The sequence below is a fragment of the Cygnus olor genome, chromosome 5, assembly GCF_009769625.2.
Source record: "Cygnus olor isolate bCygOlo1 chromosome 5, bCygOlo1.pri.v2, whole genome shotgun sequence".
NCBI lineage: Eukaryota > Metazoa > Chordata > Aves > Anseriformes > Anatidae > Cygnus > Cygnus olor.
The window spans coordinates 63731781-63758691 of record NC_049173.1 but is presented as its reverse complement, the minus strand read 5'-3'; the positions used below and the strand labels follow the sequence as shown (position 1 = coordinate 63758691).

Below are 26911 nucleotides of genomic sequence, written 5' to 3'. Positions count from 1 at the left end.
AGCCTGTGTAAGACACAACCCTGCTCATGAATTAGGGTGCCTCTCCCTGCCACCCCGCTGTTAGCTGTGACTGGTGTCATGCTTGGTGTGAGGGGTTGTGTGGAAAAGCAGAGAGGTACCAGTTAGTAAAAACAGGATTGGCAGAAAAGTGCTCGGGGGGGCCTGTCTGGCTTACATAGCATAACTACTGTGCCCTGGCTCCTGTAGGTGCTAATTCTCTCAGCAAACTTACAAAAATAAAACCCTGAAAAGGCTCATCCACGCTGAGAACAGCAACTTCATTCAGTAGAAGGAAACTTAGGTCTAGGAACTGTATGCTTAACACTGCAGGCATTGCTGTCTTCCTCGGCTAGTCCAGAGAGCCCCCCAGCCAGCGCCTGTAGCATTGGGTGGACACGGCAGTTCTGAAATACCTGGCTCTGTACAGACACACATACAACCTGACCGTTTGCTCTTGGCCCATAGCTCTCTTGCCTAGCAGGATGTGTTTCTATGTGCAATAATGTAGCAGTAAAATTTGATCCCGATGCAGGTCTGACTTAGGATGCTGTAAGCACGTGCTCTGGCACACCTTCATTTAACAAGCTACAGCCTCATGTCTCCCTCAAACACTTCTATGGGTCCGTTCTTGCCTGGCATATTCAGAGAGTAAGGAGATTCTTGAGGATTCTGGGGAGCTCTGAGAGTGAGGCATGAGTTGTAGTGACCTGTATGAAGCTGCTGTTCCTGGGGTGCTAGCCTGCTGCAGCACCCTGTGCTATCTGTCCTGTTTGTGCCATTCACGCCGTGGGAATCAGGGTTGTGCCAACCCTGTGGACTCTGGTACCATCCACAGTGCTCCCCATGAGATGGCAGCATGTTGCCCCCAAAAAAAGGTAAAACCCATGCTGACAGACAGTGATAAGTCTTGTTTTTGATGTAGGTGTTCTGTAGCTGAAGCGTGGGGACTTTGTTACTACAGCAGCTCATGGTGTACTTTTGACTTCTTGCACAGATCTGTGAGTGCAACAAGGAAAATCATCTTGCTATCTTGGGCTAGCTTTAGCGGCTTCGTTGGAATCTAAAAGATAATTTCCTTGTCCACTGAAAACTCTCTGCAAGGCACATGCTCCTAAGCATGCAATGATGTTCTGAGTAACTGTAACAGAAGCTTCAGGTAGCTGTTCTGAGGGCATTGTCACCGCTAGCCAGTTCAGATTTTCTTCATTTAGCAGCTCTTGGTTCTGCAACCAGTCAAACTTTCTGGAGAAGAGGGATTGATCTTGTGAGCGAGCTTATATTTTTGCATTATTTCATGTTTTTACAAAATGCAAATGTGGGGCCTGGAAAGACCCATGCCACTGGGCCAGATATTGCCACTCCTTCAGATTGCGGTGGGAGGAGACCCTCTTCTGAACTAACTCTTAGTCAGAGCCATTCCTTTCCTTTTCCAAATTACTAGCAAGAAAATGTGCAGGTTGCAAGTTGTTGATTTCCAAATAGAATAAATCTCAGAGGAAGCTGGAGGAAGTAGGCTGTGAATGTGTAAATTCAGTTTGTATTAATTCTGAGAACAGTAAGAGATTCTGGCACTCTGCCTGATCTGGGCAAAACCAAATCCCTCCAGTGACTCAGTTTTTACAGATGTCAGTAATGGACTTTGAGCATTTGTCTTTGGAAATATACAATTGTTATGTATAATCAGCTACTGATTTCTTCCCTCTTTTTCAGGGGAGGTTGCTCAGTTTGATCACAGCTTGACTTATATTAGTGGTGGGACAGATGATCTTGTGGTGAATGATACCGAAGGTAGGGCAGAAATACTTCAACGCACTGGTGATCAGTAGCAGTGCACATGCTCTTGCTCTCCTAGGGAGCTGGCTTCCTTTGCCGATGCAGCGTGAGCTGAAGTATCTTTCAGTTCGCTAGACTTGAAGGTGGAGATATTTAACCAAACCACAACATGGCAAACACAACCTCTGTGTTAGAAGAGTTACATTGAAGTACTGTTGACGATTCTGTGCATTAGCAAATATTAGCACCGAGTATCCAGTAACATGTCTCACTAAATCTTACCGGTTATGAGCTGCTGCAATTTTGCATGGGCACTGTGGAGGGGCATACAATGGTAGCTCACTTATACTTGCAGCACTTGAGAGTGTAGGAGTCTTGGCTTCATAAAATAAACGTAAGAGTGCCACAGAGGTGAGATATCCTGTGTTTGGCTAACACTGTGGTGACCTCCTCTCTAATGCTGATATAAATTGCATTATTATCTTAAATGGATACTGTGAAATACATTAGGCTCATTTTTTTTTGTCTTGAAGTTCAAAAATAAAGTTGTTTAGATAAAAATGATGAACTCAGGACTTAAATACTTTTTAACTTCCAGATTATCTTTATTTTGGGTAATAATAAAATTTCTTCCTTTCAGAAATTAAAGCACTAAAATCCAGAGTTCATTGATTTTTGCTCTGTTGGGAAATTAGAGGAATTCCAGGCTTGATAAAGAACCTGTATAAACAAACAACTCCCCCTCCCATCCTCTTCCTCTCTTCTGAAGAAGGGAGTGCAAAGTTGTCTTTGATATGAGCTCCATAAGAAGGTGGAAATACTTGTCAAATGAAATCTCTCTATGAATACTTCTTTAATTGGTAAAGGCAGAAGGGGTTCACAGTCAGTCATTTAAAATGTATAGTAAGAATGTTCCTTGGTGAATTCCACATCGGCATCAGTTGAAATAAGCACCTGTTTTTAGGGCTTTTGCAAAAGAGCTCAGAAAACCTAATTCTGTTTAACTTGCTTGTTTTATCACTGGAGATACCCTGTTATTTTTGTCACAATCACCTGGTAAACCGAGTATGCCATACAGGAATCTTTTCCTGTATACAATAATAATAATAAAGCAATACCGTTTCAGAGCTGCCCTGTACTAGTCCTGTTCCAGAAACACTGATTTAAAATATATATATATATTTTTTTGCTTGCTTGCTTTTAAATTATGTCCTGAGATTTGTATTCTCCAGGAGGCATATTTCACAGATCTTGCCTGAGGAGTTCCCCCTCCCTCTCCCTATGTACTGCTTTTTGGGAATGATAGCATCCAAAGCATCTAGAATGAGAATACCTTTGCTGTAGATTTATACTTAGGCAGAAGAAAATTCTCTAGTTGGGAAAAAGAGAAAAAGAGGAGAGCTTTTAAAAGATTTGCATAGCTCCTTTCAGGACCAAGCTCCCCCGTGTGTCAGGGAGCTTCCAAATACCCTGTGCTTAACCATGCCTTCAATAACTTCAGTGCTCATTCTAAACCAGTCACCTGAAGACAAGACACTTAAGATCCCTTCTGCTATATAAACTGCTATGCTTTTCGTATAATGTTTCTATTTAGACCTCCTTTATCTACACACATTCACCAGATCAAGTTTAAACAATGACTTCAGTCCTGTCATTAGCCAGTGAGGGCAGAGTACTGAGTCTGTGGCCTCAAACACTTCCATGGCAACATTTATTTATTTTTTATCTTGGAGTCAGCATGCATTTCAAACCCATGAAGAGACAGGGTTACAGGGAGGATAACCCTAGATATAACCATCTTAGCTAGCAGGAAGTAAGGCACTTTTCAGATCACAATAGGAAATGAATTTGAGGTAGTCTTCTCCTGGTCCGTTGTGGTCACCTCCCCATCATGTCAGTTGTTTCTGAGAACAATTTATTAGTTTGGAAAGAAAGGAAGAGGGAGAAAATGACAAACTGTTGTTCCATGTTTGCAGAAATCTATGGGTAAATATTTAAAGCTTCTTGCTGCCAAGTTAGAATCAGTTTAGTAAACTACTTCCATGACTGTAGCTAGGCATAGATGCCATTCTGGGGCGTCATGTATCTCCACTAATGTTCAAGGTGTTGACTCAAGGAAAAATTTGGCCAGCTGCCTTATGACTAATTAGCCACACAGATCTAAAAGCAAACACTGATCTAATAAGTTTCCCAGGGTAATGTATACATTAAGCACTGAAAAGGCTTTGCTTCAGTACCATTGCTCTAACAAATATCCCATGAGGTTTTGTATGCATACTGATATTTCGTGTTCAAAGGAGTGAGTTTTCTCCATGCCGGGAAGGAGTTTTGCCCAGAGAGCCATCTGCTTGAAATCCCCCTTCAGCAAAGTATTTAAGCAGGTGCTTTAACTGGGTTGGTGGTTAGAAATGGATTGCTGTATAAAAGCATTTAGACCAAGAATGGACTCCTTTGTGTCCACAAAACACTGAAAGATTGCTGGCTGCTAGCATAACTGGGGCTTTGTAGTGGCTGCTGTGCAGACCCTTTGTCCCTCAGGCTGAAGAAAGGGAGAAAACTGCTGACTGGGCAAGGACAATACGTGGGGGTGAAAAGAACACCACATCTCTGTTGGAGCAAATTCTGTGCAGTTCCTGCTCTTGCAACAGCTGTTTAGCAGCATCTTAGATACTGGGCTGTTTAGGTGTCAATGGCTAATGACAGGGAAAGCATCTCATGGCTCCCTTGATGTGAGGAGTCCATAGCCCCTTTGTTAGGGGTGGCTGTGAATTCTGTCAAGAAGTCAGCAGAAGCAGACTCAGCAAAATAATGCAGCAGACTTGTGGGGAGGTTCGGTCCAGTCACTCCCCTTAGGTGCAGTCTGAAGCTCTGGTTGTTACAGGGTATTGTCAGGCTTTGCCTTGTCCAGGTGCTCTGTGTGAAGAGACTCTAAATCTGGCTATTGTGTGACATCTCTGGTTGACTCTAGGATGAGCCAGGGAATCCTAAACACATTGTGTGATTGTAAATAAGACCTTCTTTGCAGAAGCCAGCTGTGAGCCTTTTTCACCTGCAACTGGATATGCCTTTCCCTTCTGACGCTCGGTGCTGCAGGTAGACTGCCTGAGGCTTGAAAGCAGCAGGCTGCAGCACCTGAGAGGGTCACCACAAAAGGTGTTGCTTCATTGTCTTCCGTGCTTTTCCACCCTCCCGGTATTCCTGATGCTGCTGGGGAAAGCTGTTAGGCCTCATATACTCCTATGCCCACAATGGTTGCACAAAGCTGCTCCAGGGCTCTTGCAGCCTGCTTGTGCCAGGTGCCTCACTGTGCGACACAGCGTGTCTCCTCCTGGCCCTCGGAGTCAGTGTCCTGTCCTGCCAGACCCTTCCTTTCAGGGAGGCTCCCAGTTGAATCTCAGCGGTTGCTGCCAGACCAAAACAGGGCTTGATGTGAAGTGAAGAAGAGCAGCGCCCTCTTCCTCCCGTGTTTCAGAGCTCTGAAATCTTCAGCAAATCCTCAGCAGCAGTGAGGTTCCTGCGTGCCCTGGCTCTGCTGCTCCTTGGTCTCTGTGAGTTAGAAAAGGAGAGAGAATATCGTGTTTGTATAGTGTGAAATGACTTGCATAGGTTTAGCCTTGACAAGATCCCTCCTATATCTTTAATGACCTGAATATAAAATTTACAGCGTGGAAAGTCCCAGCAGCAGAGGAAGTCATCAGCACACAAGCTGCCTTTTGCAGGGCAGGAGGGGAAGTGAAATCCACTGAGATTTGGGAAGTATGAATGATGTAGTTATGGTTGGCAATTTGAAATATATATGTAGCTTACTTCAAAATAAATATTTGCAGTTTCAATCCAGCATATACGTGGGAGGGTGAGAGCTAGCATGTATTGGTATTTCTTAAAACTAACCATTTTGAAAGTTTTATGCTGGAATAATCTTATTGCACTGAACAAACAGAGTTTAGTGTAATACATGCCAGGGAGAAGTGTCACCTGCCCTTCTACATCCACCATTTCCTGCCCAGCTGCCCAGGCAGAGTTCCTGAAGAAAGTTGTGCAAGGGAGATTAAGGGAGAGAAAGAGATGAGAATGTCCTTTGGCTTGGAAGCTGCGGGTGAGGAAAGTTCTCTTGTGTTTTCAGCTCCATGAAAAACTTTGAAAGACACACTAGCCGTACCTGCACCCAACCTTTTGATAAAAGGCAATTTTTAAGTCTCCAAATTATTCCAGTCATTTGTCTGAAAGTGCTAGAGCTGACCATTATATAGACTGCATTATTGGACAGAATAATTTATTTTTCTGCAGTAATTATTGTGGCTTCATTTTCTTGAGCCCTCCACAGTCCGTCTTCTGGAAATTGTTTCTTGTAGAGTTTTGTCTTTGTCCTGGGTTATATTATTATTTTTTTTTTTTCTGGGACTCATGTCTGTTTTTCTGTTGCTGTTGAATTATACAGCTTTATCTGTTTCTTATTCTGAGTTTTCTGGGGCATCTCTGCATCTCTTCAGGATATGTTGGCAAGTACTAAAAATCACTTCTTTTTAAGATAAGATGATAAATCAGAAAAAAAAAAGAGGGGGGGGAGGGAGGAACAGGATTGACTGACCCACTTCCCACTTTGCTGACTTGCTCTTTGTTTTTCATTGAGAGAGGAGATGAAATGAGGGTGTAAACAACCTCAGCAGCTCTTCTTTCCTTAGACTGGTTAGCCTGCAAGCATGACTGGGTAGTATGCCAATAAAGCATGGCTGTAAAGTGGGGTATAAAATTCCTGGTGTTTATCTCAGTGAGTTTACATCAAATGTAAAGCAAACTCTATCTGCAGGCAGGAGCCATGTCACTCCATCTTGCAGGGAGGATGGTAGATGAGCTCCCCAGTGCGGAATGTCCTCTTCCCTGCCTTGGAGGGGGCTTGTGCTACTGTTCAGCATGACCTTCTCGTGCCCCAGTGGCCATATTGAGAGGCCAGGAAGGGCAGTATTTCCTCATGTTTCCTCCTTGCAGCAGCTTTGGATGCTGAGGACAAAAGCACCCCTGTCCTTGGCTTTGCTGGGCCAACAGATGTCTTGGGCATAGGGGAGGGCCTGTGAGGCAGCCTTGCTGGTAGCCTCTGGGGCCATTTGCCTTCAGCCTCCAGCATGTGCTGTCTTCAGTGCATGCCATTTGTCCGTGTCAGCAGCGGTGAGTACCAAAGCTTTGTGGCAGAGCCATCCTGTCCTGGAAGGCAGGGCCAGTGCCCACCAGCTTGGAGAGGTTTTGCAGCCTTTTGAAGCCTCTTGCTGACATCAGCCTTGATGTTGTGTTGTGCAGAGATCTGTGCACACTGCTCTGGAGTCAGGAAACGGTAAGAAAGGCATTTTAGTCCGTTGGGTATTTCTTTAGTGAGAGGTAATGGTCATGTGTGGACCCGTCTCCGGTGAGCAGGATGAGCGTTTTTCTGAAGTGTGCTCTGGTTCAGAGGCATTGCACAGGGAAGGAGCAATCAATACCCCTGGCTAATCTGTTGCAAGCAAATAACCAACTCAGAAGTCAACCGCTGGTTTCAAGGTATCCAAACTGGACGACTATTTTACTGTGGATCTTAAGTAGTATGAGCAGATGATACGCTGCTGCTCCAACTTCCCTCTTTCCCATGATTAAAAATCAGGATGGGAATTGGGACCTTTATCTCACTTATTACCCTGAAGTACAGGGCAGGTTTTCTTCTTATCTGTTGGCATAAGGTGCATTTATAACACACAGTGGAAGTAAAATTGTGAGACTTGGACAAAATGCTTGTTTGCTAAATTAACACCCAGCCTGTAGTCTTGGAGCTGTAGTGTGTGGGTTGCTTTAAATGCTGCACTTGCTCTTGCAGCTTTACTCTTCTTGCCATAAACCAGAGCTGATGGGGCATTTGCTAGTAAACCAGAGTGCCACTCCACCACGGAGCTTTTATATTACAGTCATCTCCTGGCTTCAGTGGAAGTCCTTTGGTTTTCTTGTGTGCTTCCTTCCTTTTGGGAGAGCTCAAATGTAGTCATATATCTTTATTTAATCAGGTGAATAAGTGTCAAATAGTTCCCAAGGTGAAAAATAAGGTGCTTTTGTCCTCTCAGGCATGTTTGCTCATAGTGGAGCAATGGTCCTGTTGCATAATGAACCAAGTCAGCACAGGAGAAAAAAATATATCCCCCTTCAATCTGTCAGCCTCATTATCCTTCTGCACACAGACGGCTCAGTGAATGCTTGAGTTGGCTCACGTGTAATGGCCTTTTTGTGAGGCTGTGAAATAATGGGCTCGCGTTTTAGTGCATTTTGCACTCTCATCTGATTTTTCCTCTCTACGAGGTCATGTGAGGAGGGGCTGAGCACAGCTGGGCCGGCTGTGGCTGCAGAGCTTAGGTGCAAATGCCTGTCCGCAGCATGTGGCTGCTCTGGCATCAACGCAGCCCGGTTGGTGCTGACATCTGCCCTACTCGAGGCATGGCTCCACACTAGCACAGCTCCCATGTGCCAGCCTGCAGAGGCCATGTGGTCCAGGCACCGCTGTCAGTGACCCCCCTTCATGGACGCTGCTATCAGCCTCCAATGTCCTTGTATTGACTGAGCTTTAAGGTTAAAATGCATCAAGGTAAAGGAGGAGGCAGTTGGTTCTGCACTGTTCGGACTGGCCCTGTTGAGCAAGGGTTGAGGTGAGAAGACGGGGCTGGCTGCAGCTCGCAGATGCTGAGGCCAGGTTCTGCCTGGCCCCTTCACCGCTCAGGGCTTTGCAGCAGCCCCCAGATGAGGAGATACCATTCAGGAGGAAGGAGAAGCTGTGGTGTCGTGACTTAAAGCCACTCTGCCTGCTTGGCCTTTTCATTATTTATTTATTTATTTATTTTTTCCACTGTACCTCAGTTCCTGCAAGAGGAATGTCTTTCCCTGGTTGTTTTCAGGGGGACTGGTCTTTTTCCTCTTTCACCCACCTTAATTTTGGTCTCTTTCTGAAGTATTTTTCCCTGGGTTCCCCTCTTCCTTTCTTGTGCTTGGCTGCCAGGGACAGGAGTGTTTTTCCAAAGCTGGCCAAATGCCGGTGATGTCTCTGTGAGCAGCAAGTGTGAGCCTGGGCTGCATAAGGGGAGAGAGGAAAGTCACCCTCAGGAGCTGTAGTTCCTCCTGAGGGTTCAAAGTGCCCTGGAAATCAGGCTTGACATAAATCCTGGGCTAAGCTCTGCTTTTCTTGTGCATGCTTGCTATCATATCAAAAGTGTCCTTTAGTTTAACAAAAAACAATCCCACATGGGATGTTTCCAGAGCTGTACTGTATCTCCTGAGACAGGGCTGTATTTTCTTGTGCACCTTCTCTTTGCAACAAATAGCTTGAAAGGTTCACATGAAATGTCTGCTTGCTGAGCTGCAGTGTCTGGGCCCTTCTGAAAAAAACAATAAATTAAAATGTTCCTGGTGAAATCTTTCACTGTGCAGGACCACATCGGTATTGGGCAGCTGTCATCAGCCATGATGCTTCAAACACTGGCTTCGGGCCAAAAGGCTGTGCTCCAGAGGCTGGCTGGGAGCTGCGCTGGCTCTCAGGGCTGCTGGCAGCCCTGTCAGAGCACTGGCACTCTCTTTTCTGCCAGTGATGCTGCTGGGGGTTTTGAGAACCACTGGTGTGTCTGAAGGCTGATGCCTGCCTGCCTTTTTCCTGGATCAAGCCCATTTAAATCAGACTGGTTCCACTTGTAAGAGTCACCATGCAAGATGTTTCTTTGACTAAGATCGGTTCCAGGCACGGGAGCAGTGCCAGAGGCAGGCGCCTGCGGCTAATCTTGCTTTCAGGAGAGCCAGCGAGGAGGAACAGTGCTCATTATTCCCTTAGAGTGAGCCTGAGCTCGCCCGCGTTGTTTGTGCAATGTACTGCAATGAGCCTAACCCCTCCTTTACTACACGGTGCTGGCTGGAGTACCTGCTGGTCTCTAAACGTCACGAGGCTTCACTTATAAAGCACAGGCAGTAGATCTTCCCCCTGCTGTCTCTCCAAGAGGCGCATGAGAAGCAAGCTCTACGCAGGCAGAAAGATGTTTTATTCAGGTATTCTGACAGAGCCGAGTAGAAAAGAAGTGGAGATAAGGGAAGCTGCATCTCTCCGCCAGCAGAGGAGGATGAAGCAGGCGGTTCAGTTTATTCACAAGGATTCTGCAGATCTCCTTCCTCTGGATGGGCTGAAGAAACTGGGAACTTCAAAAGATACTGTAAGGTTTATTGTGTTTACTGACAGCGAATAATGAGATTTAAGAAGCTGATAGGGCAGTGTCTTTTTTTTTTTTTCCATGCTATTTTACTGTTTACTGTTAAGAGAATGAGTTGGCTGCTTGTGGAAATAAGTAGAAATTGGTATAATAATGTGGCTTTTATATGTAAAGGAAAGGAAGTGGAAATACGATGTTATGGATCACATGAGGTTGCTGTTTGCCAGTAGGTGCTTTCACAAGTCTCATGTTTCACTTGGATCTAAGAGCTTTTTTTTCATTGATACAAATGTCAGAAAATTGGATACTGCTTTCTATACAAAAATCTCAGAATCAGAGTAAATCAAAATGGCTTCATGTAATACATACATATGTACACGTTTGTCTGTGATGCAGATGTGTGCGTAACATAATCACAAAAGATTCAGTGAAGTACAGCCAGCAGTACTTCAAAATATAAAACTGTCAAGATTACACTTTGATAAAGGCTTATGCGTATATAGTAATTTTTACGAAGAAACTTAATGCTAGGTTTTAAATATATACACATGTAATGAACCATGTGATCCTGCAGCTGACACACAATATCCTCCATTTCTAGGGCTGGAGAGCTCTTCTAAATAATGTGCACAAATGTTTGAGCTTTCTTTAATGGGAAAAAATACTTAAATGTAATAGCAAAAGTTCTAATGTAAGAAGCAAAGTCTAGAAAATATACCTTACTGGGGAAATCTTTTCTTTATTTTTTTCCCCTCAGTTTTTGCAAAATTTTTGCACCTTGTAAGATTTCATATTTGCTTTTTTCAGTGGTTGATATAGGTTTGTTGAAAAATACTAATCTTTATTTTTAGTGAGTTAATTGTGTTCTATCACAGCCTTCCTGCTCTGCTGGCTTAGGGTCAGCTTCGGGTGAGATGAGTGGAATGAGCTTGCCATTCTCTGCATTGTGCACAAAAATGATTTTTTTTTTTTTTTAACATCCCAAATGTTTTGCAGTTTTAGGCAGCCACATCTCTTGGCTGGGGAAAGGCTCAGAAGGAGCTTTGCTAAGTCACCATCAAACTGTGGTTATCTGTTAGGGAGCTACAAAGTGACTTTCAGAGCATGCTGGCATGGTTATCACTGTGATCTGCAAAGACTAAATAACTTGGCATGGCTTGTGTGGGGCAGAAAACCAGGGGTTTCCCCTCTGCCCAGGTGAGGGAGACAACAGGTAGCAGAGACAGGGGTGCTGAGAGCTGAAGTCTTTTTTTCCCACAGCATTGAGGGCCGGGCTTGGCCCCAGCGCCGTGGGCAGAGCATGGGGCTCCTCACCATGCCTCCGGACACAGAAACATCACCTGAGGTTTTGTCCTCACTCCCATGCCAGCGGCAGCCGCACGTATCTGCCGCATCGTTGTCTGCTGCTCCCCCGGCAGCCTCTGGAAGGAGGGTCCCCACAAGGGTCCCTCTGCAGGGCTGTGCCCAACCCCATGCATGGCTTCTTGTCCCCAGCTGGCCAGGAGGCCCCAGCTCATGTGGTGCAGTGTGGCTGGGGATGGGCTAAGACTTTTGGTGATGTGTGAGCAGCGCTAGGACTGTACCTGTTTGCTGGCACTAGTAGGGATCATCTTTTGGTCTTGGCAAGTGCAAAACCTGCGTCCCACAGCACAGTGTTAAGCCAGGGGCTGCAGCTGCTGTGGTCACACCAGAGCCATGGCTTTGGTGTCAGCACAGAGAGGCACTGCTTCCCATGTGCATTGTGGGGCTCGGAGAAGTGGGGCCCTTGGTGCTCCCTGACCAGCCCTGAGGCGGCACATGGCTCCTGGTCCCTCCAGGACAAGGAAGGGGCAGAGCGCGGTGGAGGTGTGCTGCCTGGCCCCGGCTCCCCTGGCTGTAGCGGGTCTCCAGCCAGGATGGGATGGGATCCCAGCTGGCATGGGCTGCCCTGCTGCAAAAACACCTTGTCCCTACACCACAGCAGGGGACAGTGGACACGTGGCCAGGGATCACTTTGGCCACAGCCTCCCGCTCCGTGGGACAGATGAGGAGCCTGCCAAGAGACAGCACTGGCAAGTGCTCAGGCCCATTCCCAGAGTCCCAGAGCAGACATCAGGTCATTCTGCTGCCATGAATTTCACAGCTGTTGCAGTGGGTCATGTCACAGTGAAGGAACACAGCCAGCACTGCACAGTGCCAGGGCAGCAGTGAGCACCACTCTGAGAGGACCTACTGAGTGTTCCCAGTGGTGTGGCTGCTAGGGTGCCACAGGAATCCTACCTGGGAAGAGCAGGAGATTGTACATCTCCAGGACTGGGGAAGCACAACAGCCTCTGATACACATCTTGCTCTGGTGCTGCTTTGGGAAGGTGGGACCCCCCCACCTCGGCACAGCCTCAAACAGCACAGATAGGAGGCCCAGGGCATCAGGGGTCCTTGCTCAGGACATCTGCAAATCCTTCTTTTTGAAAAACTACACATCTCCTAACAAAGCAGCATACTTTCATGTTTAAAATTGTGTGACAGCTGTGCTGACGTAGGTGGAAGAGCTTTTGATGTGACTGACATTATTAATGCAGGGTTTCCTGCAGGGGTTTTCCATCAGCCTCAGCAGGAGAAAAGAGGAGATAATGGCTCCTCAGATTTGGGGATGGGTGGTGAGGACAGAACCTGTCTCCAGGGTGACTGCTTTCAGTGGCAGCTGGCGGTGACTTCTCTTCTTTTGGGGATAAATCCTTTTCCTTCTGACTGCGTCCCGGGCTGGGCCCCCCGGCAGTGCTGTGCATGTGGAGGGGGGCACATCGCCTGGCCACCTCCAGCTGCTGTGCTCTCACTCTTTTGAAGCCTGTGCTCTCCTGATGATGTCCTGCGTGGGCAGGTTTGGTGTTCCCCAGTAAATACTTTTTGTAATTGTCTATATTAAGCCCCATATTTTTTAGTATGTTACTCTGGTTTGAACCAAACTCTTCTAGCTCCTTTTTCCCTTTATGTATTTCATTTTATTTATGTAATATGAGACCAAACCATAGCTTAGCACGCTGGATTTGACAAACACACAGCTGGGTACATGGTTATGAGCAGAAACTGGGTTTGTTTTGATGCTTTGCTATTAGCCGCCTCTCCAAAGCTCAGAAGACTGGCACAACATGGTCAATAGCTGGGATTTGGGCCTCCCAGTGCAGTACCCATGAGCTGTTGCCTGAGGTGGACATTGTGTGCTGCCCGCTGCCAGATCCTCCCTGTGCTCAGCATTGCTCTCACCAGCTCATGGGGTACTGCATTTTCGACCAAGCAATGAAGGTTGGCAAACCAGGCTCTGACTTGGCACCCATCACAAGCCTTCCACTTGATGCAAGGAATATCACCCAGGAGAGGCTGTGACCCCCTCTGGTGGTGGTGGGAGATGGCGGTATTGGGGGTGGAGAGGTGTGCTGTGAGGCTGTGGTGTCCCCTCCAGCAGCACTGCTGGGTGCTGCAGGAAGGGGGCCAGGGTGCTGGGGCTCTGCTGCCCTGCAGATTCCCTGTTTCCTGGAGAGGGGAAGCACTTTGTGCCCTTCCCACTGGACTGGCACAGCACCAAATTCCCTTGCTGCTCTTTGTGCATCACATCCTTGGTTTGTCTGGATTTGGTTTATGAGGAGCTTCTCCAGTCAGTGGGGTAAAAATCCACTGGCAGCAGTGCACAGAGGCAAAATGGAGATGACCATGAGGGAGTGTGCCCAATCTTGTGTATTTCCTCTGGGGCTGCAGGTGGGGAGATGCAGGTTTGGCTTCCAAAGCAGAGCGCTGGGGATGGGTGGCCCAGCAACTCACAGCTTGGGAAGAGGGAAAGGCAAGGAACACCAGAAGAAAATGATGGGAAGGAAAAATTGCTTTTCTAGTATCCTGTGTAATTTATTTTGCTGCCACACCAGGCTGAGTTTTTCCTCACTGCCCTTTCAACATGTGTAGATTATTTACTGATTTACAGCCCATCTGCTTTTTGTCCAAGAGGCACTAGCTAATTCTGACACAGGAGATTTCTGCCTTCCCACAGAGCTTAGCAGAAGCTGGTAGCTTCCTCCTCGCTTGGGGGGAAAGCACAGAGGCAGTCAGGCCCCAGGGCCAGGCACACAGATTTACCTATGTGCAAGGCAAGTGTCTGAGCCCTCCTGATCATCAGCAGTGATCCAGTTGATTCAAGCATGGACATCATGATTCAGCTGACCCAGACAGTCGCCTCCTTTTAGGGTGAGTCTTAAATGCTGATTAATTGGTGTTGACAAAGGCTCCATTGCCTGAAGTGGGACCTCAGAGATGCACCTCCCAGGCAGGTGTCTACGTTTTGATCCCCAAACCTGCACACCGAATATTCAGCTTTGGAGGAGGCAAAAGCCTGTGCAGCATGGCACACCGTTCAGGGCATGACAGTTACCTGCAGGAGGTCCCCTACTGCTGGGAGAATAGGGTACCTGCCACAGGTCAGGCTGTGCAAGAGCCTCAGTGCTATGTACACTTCCGTGTTCGGAGACCTGACTGCTGCCTGGACACACAGGACATGCAGGTGAGCAGAAGGCATCTCTTGTCCCATGACTTGATGCTCAAGAAGAGGCTGCTGATAGAATTTGAATGAGGGATACAAAGAAGAGAGAGAACATGGTTATTTCCTGGGAGGAGCTCTCTTGGTATTTTAAAACTTTTTTTTTCTTTTTTTTTCCCCCAAACTATCTAGGCACAAAAGAGAGGGCAAACCTTGTGAGATTGGTTAGGGACAGGGAGGAGCTGGCATCTGCCCTGACTTTCAGCTCTCACCTGAGACTGTTGTGACAGGTCTTGTTATCCCCTGATCTAGAAGCCAAAATAGTGAGAAACCTGCCAGGGAAATGCATACTGGGAGCTGCAGTGTGTACTTGTATATCAATTAGAGAGAAACAAAATGGACTGACTTATTTGCATTTTTGATAGACAGTGGTAAATAGGTTCAGCAATACCTGATGTCTCCATTCATTTCTTCTAGTTTTCTACTTTGACTTTTTTAGAAGATTGCAGGTTTTTGAAAAGTCTCAGGGATGGAAAGGGAGATATTTTATGAAAAAAAAAGGCTTGTTTGGAACATCCATTTTTCTGAGCAATAACAGGAAATATTTTTTTTACTACTGCAATTTAATAGTAGGAAAGACTATTTTTTTTCCCACTTGCATGGTGGTATGTAACATTTTATTCTCTTATAAAACTCTCATCAGTTTTGTGTGATGTGTAGAAAGACAGTACCCAATAACTTGGATTACTATGCACATTGGTCCTGGCTGTTCTGCCAACCTGAGCTGAAGAGAGAGCTCTGCTGGTTTCCAGATCTGTCACTGAAGAGGTTTTCCCCATTTCCCTTCCATAAATGGTTTGCTTGCAGTTTTCCAGCAAAATGTGCGTTTGCAAATGTCCCCTAGCACATTATCTGTTTACCAAGTATGTATCCATCACTTGAGTCATCTCTGTGACTAACATCCCTCACTCTGTTGCACATGAGAGTCGAGAAATACAAGCTAAAGCAAACTAATTAATAGTCTGAGACAGAATGGTGCTACAGGGAACCTTTCAACCCCCTTTTGCCAGATTATTTATGTACCGGAGCACAAGTAAGCAACATTTGCCAACACTCCTCTCCTCCCACCCCCCCGAAGGCAGGATGCGCTGCTGCTTCCAAAAGAACAAGCATCAGCAAGGGATGGTCCCATGTAGGCTGGTAAATGTTTGCTGAATGCTAGATTTTTTTTTTTTCATTATGGTTATGGATCCCATATAGGAGTTGTAAAACCAGGGCCTGAGAAAAACCATGCATGTAACTGATTAATGATCTGTAGGTGAACTTGTGAATTTTTTTTAGGTTGAAACCAAGGATAGGTGACAGCCAAAATAGCAATGATGAGTGCACTGGTGACTTATTCTCCTCCAGGGTGTCCTTTCACAAGGCTTTGGCAATGCAATTTAGGCCAGGCACATCAGGAGCGCATCCTGACTGTTCTGGTTTATGACCACACAGAAATTCCTATCAGTCCTAGATACAGTGGACCAGGGCTGGCTGTGAGGTGGTGACCAGTATATGATAGGCAGTCTTCCATCCAGCTGGGAGCTTCATCTATTTTTCTCCAGCCCCCGCCCACATTTGTTGTTTGATGCTGTGAAGCATTAGTCTTTCCGATGTGTGTCTGTGTGGCAGGCAAATGTAAAGGATAATAAAGATGTGCCATCTACTGTCTTGCATTTTTCCTTGGATGTGGAGCCTTCAAGGTGATGATAGTGCTGATTGTGCACCTATTGCTTCCACCTCCTGTAAGAGAGCACTTGTTTCTGAATTGATTTCTTCATCCCTCACCATGGGGTCTGTACCACTGATAGTGGAGCTAGTCTGCCTACGTTTAATCTAATTAAGTAATACTGGTTCCTGCAGTTTAGTCTTGTGGATCCTGTTGGGAGAACGGTAGTTCACCAGTGCAGTGATGGATCTTTCTTACCTTTTGTGCATGAAGGAGGTGGCATATTTTAGGATCTGATGTTTCCAGGTCACTGGGAGCCCAGCCACATTCTCTCCTTTGCACAGGATATGCTCTCAAGTGTGCCAGTCAGACACAGCACCTGCAGCTGAAAATGATTATGAAATTTTATTTCAAGTGAGAAGTTGTCTGCAGAAGAACAGTGAAAAGTGTGGGGAAAAAAGACTACATGTCCCAGTGGCCACTGCTATCTACTGCATATACCTGGTTTTATCACTCACATCCAGCTGAACTGCCAATGATCTGCCTACAGCAGGATGTGAAGCACCAACGCGGCTTCAGTTATTTTAGGATGATGTCAAGTTGCGTTAGCCTTCTGTAAGTGCTGTTATTTAACATGTTGTCCAGAATATTTTTAAAGATGAGGCATTGTATGCAAGGCTGCATGCTGGCTAGCTTGGAGGACTACAGCACAAGGTTTTCAAAATTATCCCAATTGAAACCCTTTCAGAACTAGGGGTTTGCTGTTTTAGATGCCTTTACAGACACATGAGTGTATTTAATATGAATGCAGGAAATTCAAGAATGAGACAGTAAAAAGCTCTTACTGCAGACAAATTAAAATCACAAGAAAAGGTTGGGGGGCAGGGGGAAAGCTTAGCCAGGCAGAGAAATGAGCAGATAATCAAGTAGAGTCATTTCACCTCCAGCAGCATGTGTGCATCCATCCATGACTAGCATTAAATATAAAAAGGCTTTTGGGAAAGCAGTCAGAGGAGATACTGAGAGGCAACATGTTTCTCGCAGAGAAAATGGAAATGACACAGAAAGCAAGAAGCAGCCATACAATGTACGGGGACTTGTAGGGGTAAACTTACCTCAGGTGGTGTTACCACTCCCTCTCCTCTCCTTTCTCTCCCATGGCATGACACCTAGGACTTGTCCCACTTACTCACCTTAGCTGCTAAATAGAAACGTGCAGGGAAGAGGGACCCAGGGCAAAAGCCTTATTTTTGATCAAATTCTGATCCAAAGACCAGATCAGCAAAGACTAGACAGCAAATTAAGCTCTCTTCTTGCAGTTCTGCCTTGTTCACTTGCACACGTAAGAACCAACACACAAACACCCACATCATCTTTTAAAATTTTGGGTTGATCCATGCAAAGAACATCAACAGTGGAGATTGGACACAGCTATTTTGCATGTCAGCAACACCAGTGCTAAGCCAAGTGTCAGCATCTGTGTTCATTCAGCAAGTCCACAAGCCTTTTCCATACTTACCTAGTACGCATAATTGGAAAGGTGATTTGTTACCTCTTAACTTCTCACAGTTTTGCAGAATTCCTGATGCTGTTATCAAGAGATCAAGACAATCAGAGTGGAAACAACACCTTGAAAAGCCTGATTTGTTTTTTATTCCTACATGAAACCAAATCCTGAATTTGGAAAAAGAAAGACATGCCTCCAAATTCTGGTTAATATTTTTGAAAAGGGTTACTCCCTCACCAATGCAAAGTAGTTCTCTTTAATCAAAGCCATGTTCAGAGCTAGCACAAGAACAAATGGGTACAGCCGAGGATGAATACATGCAGTCTGGAAATCAGGGGAAATTTTCCAGTCATTGTGAGAGAAGACTTTGGGGCAGCCCTCCTGTGAGATCAGTGCTGACCCAGGGGCACCGAAGGATCATGCAGCAGGCTGGCAGTGCGTGTCACTTTGTAGCTTTCCACTGACTTCACCCTGCTCTCTTTTTGTGTTTCCTTAAAGCAACCACACAATATCCTGCAGAGACGCTTAATGGAGACAAATTTATCAAAACTGCGAAGCAGCCGGGGCAGCTGGTCTCTGAAGAGTGACATCTCAGCACAGACCAATAAGCTGAATCAAACCAAACTGGGCAGCTCAAGGAAAGTGGAGGATGAGGAGTTCATAGTGGTGAGCTGCCAGGTAATATTCCACAGCCTTCTGTTTTATTTTTTTTTCCTCCAGATTTTATCTTTGACAGCCTCACGCGATGTTCTTGTTTTCCTTGTTTCTCTATTAGGGATATTAGCTTAAGGCATTATTTTGACAAAACCCTGTTTAGTTCTGTAAGAGAAAAGCAGTCATTTTCAGCAGTGAAATAAAAACCTATTGCTATTTAGCCACCATCTCCTCCTACGTGAGTAATGGCACCAGCTCTGCATCACCAGAGCTTTGCAGCAGCCTTAGAGGTGGGTGCGTGCAGCTCATGGGTTGCCCAGAGCTGCACTGCTCTGGTGCCCTCACAGCCCTGGGGCTGCCATGGCATGAACACCCAAGCATCACAGAGAAAACTGGTCTGATGGATGCCTTCCCTTGGACGTCAGGCTGTAGAGAGCAGCAAGGCTGGGGGAGCACACTGAAATGCTGAGGAGTTGTCAAATCTCTGGCAAATCCCTGTGCTCACAGCCTGTCTGTTTTCCTTAAGTGCCATCCATCTTTCCTTTCCCCAAAAGTAATTCCACATTTCTTCTCTTTACCCCATACTCTTATTTTTCTTGCTCCAAAGCATCCTCTTGTACCATACACCAGGTCTAGCAGCTAATCTCACCTATAGGGTGCCAAGGAGATGCCAAGGCCAGCATATGCAGCTGGAACCCCTCAGTACCCAGCACTATGTTATTTAGTAGCCCCAGCTTTTTCAAAAAGCCGTTTAACAGCCGGCTCCTGTTTACTGGGATGGACAAGGTGATGTGCTAATGCCGGTTGCCCTGTGGGGCTTGTGCATGTGGTAGAGCGTGCCCTGAGAAACAGCTTGCAGGGGACAAGGAAGGTATGGGCTGGTGTAAGGAAACACTCGTGCTTCTGCATTCCTCCTTCCCTCTCACATGTTGTCTCCCATCTCTGCTTGCTCCTCACAGTGCGCTGGGAAGGAGCTGAAGGCCGTGGTGGACACCGGCTCGCAGCACAACCTGATGTCATCCGCCTGCCTGGACAGGCTGGGGTAAACGTCCTCTCCGGTGGGCTGGGCTTTGTTCTGCAGAAACACGTGGTGCCTGGCAGTGCTTCGTGGGGCTGGGGCTTTGCTTCGAAGTGGTGCTGGTCAAGATGAAAGGTGGTGCTTTGGGCAAGCACTTGAATTTTTTCAGCGCCTGTTTGTCATTGTGTTTGTGGTGAAACACAGAAGTTGTCTCTTGCCTTCAGTGTCCTTGGAGGAAAGTAAAGTCCCCAGAGTCCAGCTCAGCTCTGCAGGGCTGCACTGCGGAGCATGGACCTTGCTGCTGGCTGCATTTGCTCCAGTGCTGGTTATAAAGCACCTGTATGATTATGTACAGGTGTGTGCTCTAAATGAGGTGTCTGGCGCTACTTGCAATAGCAGACTGCTCCCTGCTGAAGGGAAGGGAAATAGATGTTAAAGAACTGACTGAGCCATTCAAAGCAAAAACCCTGCTGATCTCTGGGGAATGGAATCAGGCATCTGTTCACAGGGCATCAAGGAGCTTTTGGCCATTAATTCCTATGCAGGCACTGCTTTTTATTGCTAACTTGCAACAATTATGCAAAAACTACTACAAACTGTGAAGCAACTCAGCCTTGTTTATGGATTATAACAGTGTGTGTGGAGGGGTTTCATCCTGCAAGATATTACACTGGCTGCTCAACATGTCCTAGCTGTACGCTGATGGCCTGTGACAGTCCGTATACTGCCCATGTTACCCATGCTGGTCCTGTGCATTTTTTTTTTTTTTTTTTGCAACACTGCTCAGCTTCAGAAACCATGCCCAGGGACTGACCCTGGCAGGACCCGGCTCTAGCTGACATGCACCAGCAGGACTGCCTTTCCACCAGCTTCTTGCAGCTCCCTTGCTGTTTGTGTTTGCAGTGACAAAAGCTAAAGCCAGATTAACCAAGCAGCTTAAAAAATGGGGCTTTGATGCCCGGCTTTTTCTGCCTTCTCTGTCGTAGGCCCTGTGCAACTACAGGCACTGCTCCGGCACGTTTTACTTCAAAGCAGTCTAGTGCACGTGGCAATGATAAAACATGAGTTTTGTTTAAATTCAGCCCTGGAAAGCAGTGGGGAAGAGACTTGCTGAGCGTGCTTGTTCCTACTGGGGCTGAAGGGCCTCATAGGACGCTGTGCCGAATGCTGCTGCCCGCAGGTCAGGCTTGGGGGCTCTGGGGTTGGGTTCCTGCTGTCTCTTCTGGGGTCTTGGCAGAATGAGTGTGCCTGAGGCACAGGCTTTTTAAAAATCTGTGTGTTGTCATTGTGCTTTTTGAGGTCTTTCTCTTGCCTTTAAGGATAGCTCTCAGGTCACTGCAGTGCAAGAAATCCTCCTTGGGTGTAGGACTGAACAGCAAGGCTGTGCTTGGGGGCTTATGGAGGGGAACAGAGACCCAAGCCTGCATGTCTTCCCTCAAGTTGCTAGAGAAGCCGCTGGGAAATGCCTACTCCAGAACAGTTCTGGGGCAGAACAAGCCAGCTCAGGGTCAAGGAGACAATAAACTTCTTGATGTGCTCCTGACAGCGTTTTCAAGGCTAGTCTCTAAGTAAAGAGTCAGAGGGGATCCAGATTGTTCTCTTTGCTGCCTCTCCTGGTCTTTGTACTTGTGCTGAATGATGTGGGCAATCTAACCTCAGCACTGGCATCTCTGTCTCTTTGAATAGACAAAAATAAATGCAGCTTTTACCTGAGAGAGACATTACTGTCTGGCTGGTTTTCCATTAGATTCTAGTTCAGTTTAAAAGACAAATTAAAGCTAAATAATTAATCAGCGTTGTCAGAATAGTTCTTGGAGCACAGACAGAAGAAATTACTGTACTTGAGATATTTGTGACACCTTTTTTTCTTTTATTGGGCTGAATGTGATTTATATGTCACAGCTTCCTCTGAAGAGAGCCAGCAGTAGTATCTGCTAATAAGCAAGCATTACACACATTGCCCTAGCTGTAAGGCATGGAGACAAAATGTTGTTATCTCAACTGATGGAAGTCAATGTAGAGCATCACTTGCTTCCTCCAACACTAAATTAGAAGCAATTTTAGATCAGGAGCTTTCTTAAGTCTTGGGGAAATTTAAAACAAAAGATTCCTCAGGTAAAAAGAACTCACAAGTTGTGAGTTACATTCAGAGTTCGCTTCAAACAAGGTCTGACTCAACCCCATGGCTGCATCTTGGGATTGTGCTATGAACTGAAGTGGGTATGAGCTGCTGACTGTACGCAGAACATCACAGAAAACCTGCCAAGAAAGCAGCTTCTGTTAGCAGCCTGGTAATATGAACAAGCTAAGAGCACTTCAAGTCTGAGTACCCTTCAATGCAGTTTGCTCCTCCCCAGATGGTCTGAACTGTGGCTGTTTCATGTCAGAAGTGTTTTCAATGTGCAGGTTAAAGGAGCATCTTGAAGCACTTCCCAGTGAGGAGGAGGCAATTTCATTACCACACAACGAGAGGGTCATTGGCCAAATTGACCATCTGGTCCTGACGGTGGGAGCGGTCCGCGTGGAGTGCGCTGCGCTTGTTGTGGGTGAGTGCTCATCTGATGCTTTGGGTGTGAGCTCCACTGGGGGTACCCTGAGGGAAAACATGAAACTTCAGGAAACACATTAAAATTCAAATAGAATTACTTGTGTTACATTAATTCCTGGATTGATACTCCGGGCTGAATGCTTATGTGCAGACCGGCCACAGCAAGTTGGAGGGAGGCTGGCCACAGACCTTGACTTCCCTGGCATGGTCTGTGCTCAGCCGTTTGGCTGGGCAGTGGGTGTGGGAGGGAGGGAGGGAGAGAAGGAGGGAGGGAGGGAGGGAGGGACAGAGGATCTGCTCAGCAGGGCTGTGCTGATAGCACCAAGCTTGCTCTCTGCCATGTGTCCGTGTCTCCCTTGCCTTTCCTCATTTACCTATGTTCCCCTCCAGAGTAATTCAATCCATTTATAGACTGGGTTTTGTTTAGCAGAGAAGCCATCAAGGAAGGGTGTAGATACTCTACAGAAAGCCATGGGAGATCATTTTGAATGTATAAATCCAAATGTTCCTATTTTTCAGAAGACAATGAGAAATCCTTCTCCTTTGGCCTGCAGACACTGAAATCCCTGAAGGTAAAAGTTTTCTAGTAGGGCTTTTACCCATGCTGGAGAAGCTGGGACCACTGTGAATTGCAGCTTTCCCTCTTACACGAATACATTTATTCTTTACAGTGTGTCATAAACATGGAGAAGCACCATCTTGTTCTGGGGAAGATGGACAGGGAAGAAATCCCATTTGTGGACAGCATCAGCGCTGGGATGGGAGAGCAGTAAGTTTGCTGTGCAGCGGGGCTGCATGGGGCTGTCCAGGCTGGCGGGCAGTGCCACGCAGCCGGGCTGCACGGGGGCAGGCAGACCCTTGCTGCAGGTGAGATGGAGCTCACCGGCACAAGCAGAAACTGTTTTTGATGACTCGTTGAGTTTTGAAGCAGAGCCCCTGGACTTTTCAGAAGCCTTTCTCAGCTTCTGCTTTTTCTCTGGTAAACGTTGCACAGTAAGGGGGATGTCTGCAAAAATCATGCTTAGGGAAATAGCTCAGAAAATATACTGAGGTCATTAGGAGGTCTCCTTGAGCATTGCTTTTTGAGAGCATTCCCAAACAAACATTTTTCTGGAAAATATTTGCAAAGCAAGGCAAACAAATCCACATGACTATTTTACAAAGTGCGGGAGAGAGAGATCCTGCCTGGAGATAACGGTGTTGCCTCTTCTTCCTGCTTTGACCCTGGCTGCTGTTGCTTCTTCAATTTTATGTCCCCGCAGGAAGACAGTGCTGCCCACTCTGGTACTTCCTTAATGCATGCAATAACTCCCTGATATGTCCTGGGGGCTAATGTTTGCTGATGGCATGAGAAAGCATCTTTGGCAAATGATGTTGGGCAGTACCTTCTCCAGCTGCCCATCATGACCAACCACAGTTATTTCAGAAGCCCTCAAGGGGCCTGGGCAGAAGCAGGTGGGAAGCAGCAGATCTTCCTCAGCTAACTGTATTTAACTATCTGGGGAGCGAGCGCACTAGGCACGTGCGCACCAGGTTAGGGAGTCAGGGTACCAGTCTTGATTGCTATTAAAGTTGGTATTTCCTGACAGCAAACACTGCCAGGGCTGGAGATGCTGATGTCCTCTCCTACTCTAAGCAAAGGGGGGTCCTGGGTGACCCAGGCATCAGGCATGCGATGGGTGGGCACAAATGTGGGCACTTGATGGCCAGCTGGGCACCTCTCAGGTACCCTGCAGCATGCTCCTGTGGGGATGGGAGCGCACAGGCAGCCCATGACACCTGCCGGCTGTGGCACGTGCTCCTGCTGCAGGGCTTGTTTCCAGCACAGGAGGGACGCGATGCCCTGCACAGCACCACAGGGACAGGGCGCTGCAGGGTGAAACAGGCTGTTTTCCCTGTCTCCTTTGAAATACAAATGAGAGAGGCTTCTTGTAGCGCTGCTGCAACTGCAGCTATGAATTATTTCTTGCTACTGCATTCAAAGCTATTTTTTTTTCCATGTAACAATTCTGATTAAATATATTTTCCTTCCTGTTTCAGCACTTTGGAGGCATAAAGAGAAATTGAAATGCTGTCCCTACACAAGAGCTTGACATCAAAGAAATTCCGTGCAGCTGCTCCAGATGAAACAGCAATGCACTGCGTTGAAAACATTTATACTAGGCTACAGCTTAAGTATAGCTAAATGAAATCTGTTCAGTAGCCAGTAACTTAGAGATATTGTCATGTTTATCTATGGGTTTTGAGAAACAAATGTGTGCTTATTTTCTGGACTTTTCTATGTAGTGTTCTCTTTATTACGAACAGTTGGGAAACCTTATGAATTTCTTCTGCTGAGAAAAATAATTTTTATAGTAGCCTCATAAGAGTAATTGTATTTAGCTGTGATTAGAGGCAATCAGAATGAAATTTTTATTAATGATTTTTCCAGAGGCTAAGCATTTATATTCACTTAATTGATATTGCCACATTCAAATGGCCATTACCAGGAAGTTACTCATAGTAAAATAACAACACTAATATCGTCTATGAATTATAGTTCATCCTGTTAGCCATAGTATTGTTGCTGTGTAATTGGGGACGCAACTGCTGGCTTGATGAGAAAGAGCAATTACAAAATTATTCATGGGTTAGGCTCCCCCTTGGGCGGCGTGGCGGCAGCACAGAATCAGCGGTTGAAAGGGCTCCCAGGCTGACCTCTGCAGCCGCCTGCTTGCCGTGGGAGGTGTCCTCCAGCAAGTGGTGCCAGGGCTCGCCCTCTCCAGGAAAGTCCCCAGAGGGCTCTTGGCTGTCTCCCTAGAGGGAATAGGCAGGAATATTAATCATTGTATTGTGCCAAAAAGAAACAAATGAGCGCACAATTGTATTGTCGGGTATGAGAGCAGACATAGAGCCTTATTGCTCTATTAAGAATCACATGCCCTCAAAGCACCCTTGCTTTTCCCCTGCTGCCGCGACTGGTCCCTCGGCTCTGCCTGCATGTCCAGCTTGTAACCCAAAGCACCAGCAGCACCGGGGCGCCGTACCTGTGTGGGGGTTGGACTCCGGTTGTACTTTAATGATGCTGTCAGGAATGCCACAATTTTTTTTAATCTATTTACAAATCACTGGTGATTTAAAGTACAACATTAACCTTGTCCACCCTCAGGGCAAGTGGGAATTTTCACTGGGATAAGCACCTCATTTGGCATTGCTATCCTGGAGCAGCAAGGTTGCTACTTCACATGCTGCTTGCTTGCAGACCAGAACAAATGTACGGTACTGTGTGGAGGAGCCTGACCTTGTACAAAAGCAGCTTTCTAGATTTTTAAAAGCTAATTCGAATTAATTAGTCGTCTGCTGAAGGGGCATCTTTGAAATTCAGAGTAATACCCTTGTGATATTCTGTACCCACTGATTTAGAATCACAGAATTGTAGGGGTTGGAAGGAACCTCAACAGATCGTCGGGTCCAACCCCCCTGCCAAGCAGGATCCTTAGAGCAGGTTGTCCAGGTAGGCGTCCAGACGGGCCTTGAATATCTCCAGAGAAGGAGACTCCACAACCTCCCTGGGCAGCCTGTTCCAGTGCTCCGTCACCCTCACCGTGAAGAAGTTCTTTCGCATGTTGGTGCGGAACTTCCTGTGATCCATTTTGTGGCCATTGCCCCTTGTCCTGTCTCCACAAACCACTGAAAAGAGGTTGGCCAAATCCCTTTGTCTCCCACACTTAAGATATTTGTAAACATTAATAAGATCCCCTCTCAGTCTTTTCTTCTCAAGGCTGAACAGACCCAGGTCTCTCAGCCTTTCCTCACAGGGAAGATGCTCCAGGCCCCGTACCATCTTTGTGGCCCTCCGCTGGACTCTTCCCAGGAGTTCCCTGTCTTTTTTGTACCGGGGAGCCCAGAACTGGACACAGTACTCCAGGTGAGGCCTGACCAGGGCAGAGCAGAGGGGGAGGATCACCTCCCTTGACCTGCTGGCCATGCTCCTTTTTAGGCACGCCAGGATCCCATTGGCCTTCTTGGCCACCAGGGCACACTGCTGGCTCATGATGCCAGATGGTAACCCCACTGCAGCCAGGTTTGCAATAGCCAACGGTGAGCTGTGGGAGAGCAGCTCCTGCAGTGTACCTGAGCAAGGACAGGGTCCGGAGCCTGGCCTGTGCACCAGTTTTAACCCATGCTCAGTAACACAGCTTATGCCTGCAATGGTATCAAAGCTGGAGCTTTATTTCCTGCAGTGGGCTTGAACCTCTTTGCGATAATGAGTATTACTATCAAATCCGGAGTATCTGAATTTTGAGCTATTTTCTATTTTGGTGTTAAGTTTCAGTGCTTTCTCTACATATAGTATTTTATATAACACAGCTATATGTATATACATACAGGGTTGAGCTGCCTAGAGCAGTCCCACTGATGTGTTGTAGAGAGATTTCACTAAGTATGAAATATATTTGATTATTTTATAAGCTATGAGTTTGGTATTTTGGTACTTCTTTCTGTGCTCTTTGCTGTGCTAAATGTCAAATCTAAATAAAGTTTAATAGTTATTGCTGTTTATTTCCTTGTATCCTGGATATGCCAATTATTTGTTTTCAGTGCACTTATCTACTGAGAATAGGAGTTTATTTAAATCTTTACCCTGATGGGGCTCTATGGTGCTTTTGTGATTGTCAGGAATTGATTTCATGCTGTACAGAGACTGGCAGCTGAGATGCACCAAGTAAGCAGGCTAAATGGCACGCAGCATGCTCCTGGTAAAATGCGAGCATTTGGAATCGCAGCCTTTTATTACTGTGCATCTCCCTCCTGAGGGATGCATGAAAGCCAGCTTGTGCTGCTTGAGATTTACCTTTTGAAAAGATGAGTTTGCTTCTGCCATGTTTATTTAGCTCACTGGGGCAGTACAAGCCAGTTTAGTGGAATATGGATGAGCCTAAACTTTATGAGACTAGGAAATGGAAGTGATCAGAGCAAAAGACACCAGGTAAGTCACGGTGCCTTTCTCAGAGTGCCAGGTTCCAG

At 46.4% G+C, this 26911-nt stretch overlaps 1 protein-coding gene across 1 annotated transcript; it reads left to right on the top strand.

The window, feature by feature from the left end:
• The first annotated feature begins 9403 nt into the window (after positions 1-9403).
• NRIP3 (nuclear receptor interacting protein 3) lies at positions 9404-25435 on the top strand. Its single transcript, XM_040559521.1, has 7 exons — positions 9404-9971; positions 18183-18362; positions 19298-19380; positions 21763-21902; positions 22424-22476; positions 22576-22673; positions 23945-25435. Exons 1-7 carry the CDS (start codon positions 9768-9770, stop codon positions 23958-23960), a joined length of 774 nt encoding a protein of 257 aa, XP_040415455.1. The 5' UTR covers positions 9404-9767; the 3' UTR covers positions 23961-25435.
• The last annotated feature ends 1476 nt before the right edge of the window (positions 25436-26911 follow it).

Bases quoted from the DNA above. Each gene is read 5' to 3' on its own strand.
- NRIP3 (XM_040559521.1), top strand. From the start codon at position 9,768: ATGAGAAGCAAGCTCTACGCAGGCAGAAAGATGTTTTATTCAGGTATT. The intron at 9,972-18,182 runs GTAAGGTTTATT...GTTTCCTTAAAG, and splicing joins TGGGAACTTCAAAAGATACT to CAACCACACAATATCCTGCA. The intron at 22,477-22,575 runs GTAAAAGTTTTC...TATTCTTTACAG, and splicing joins AGACACTGAAATCCCTGAAG to TGTGTCATAAACATGGAGAA.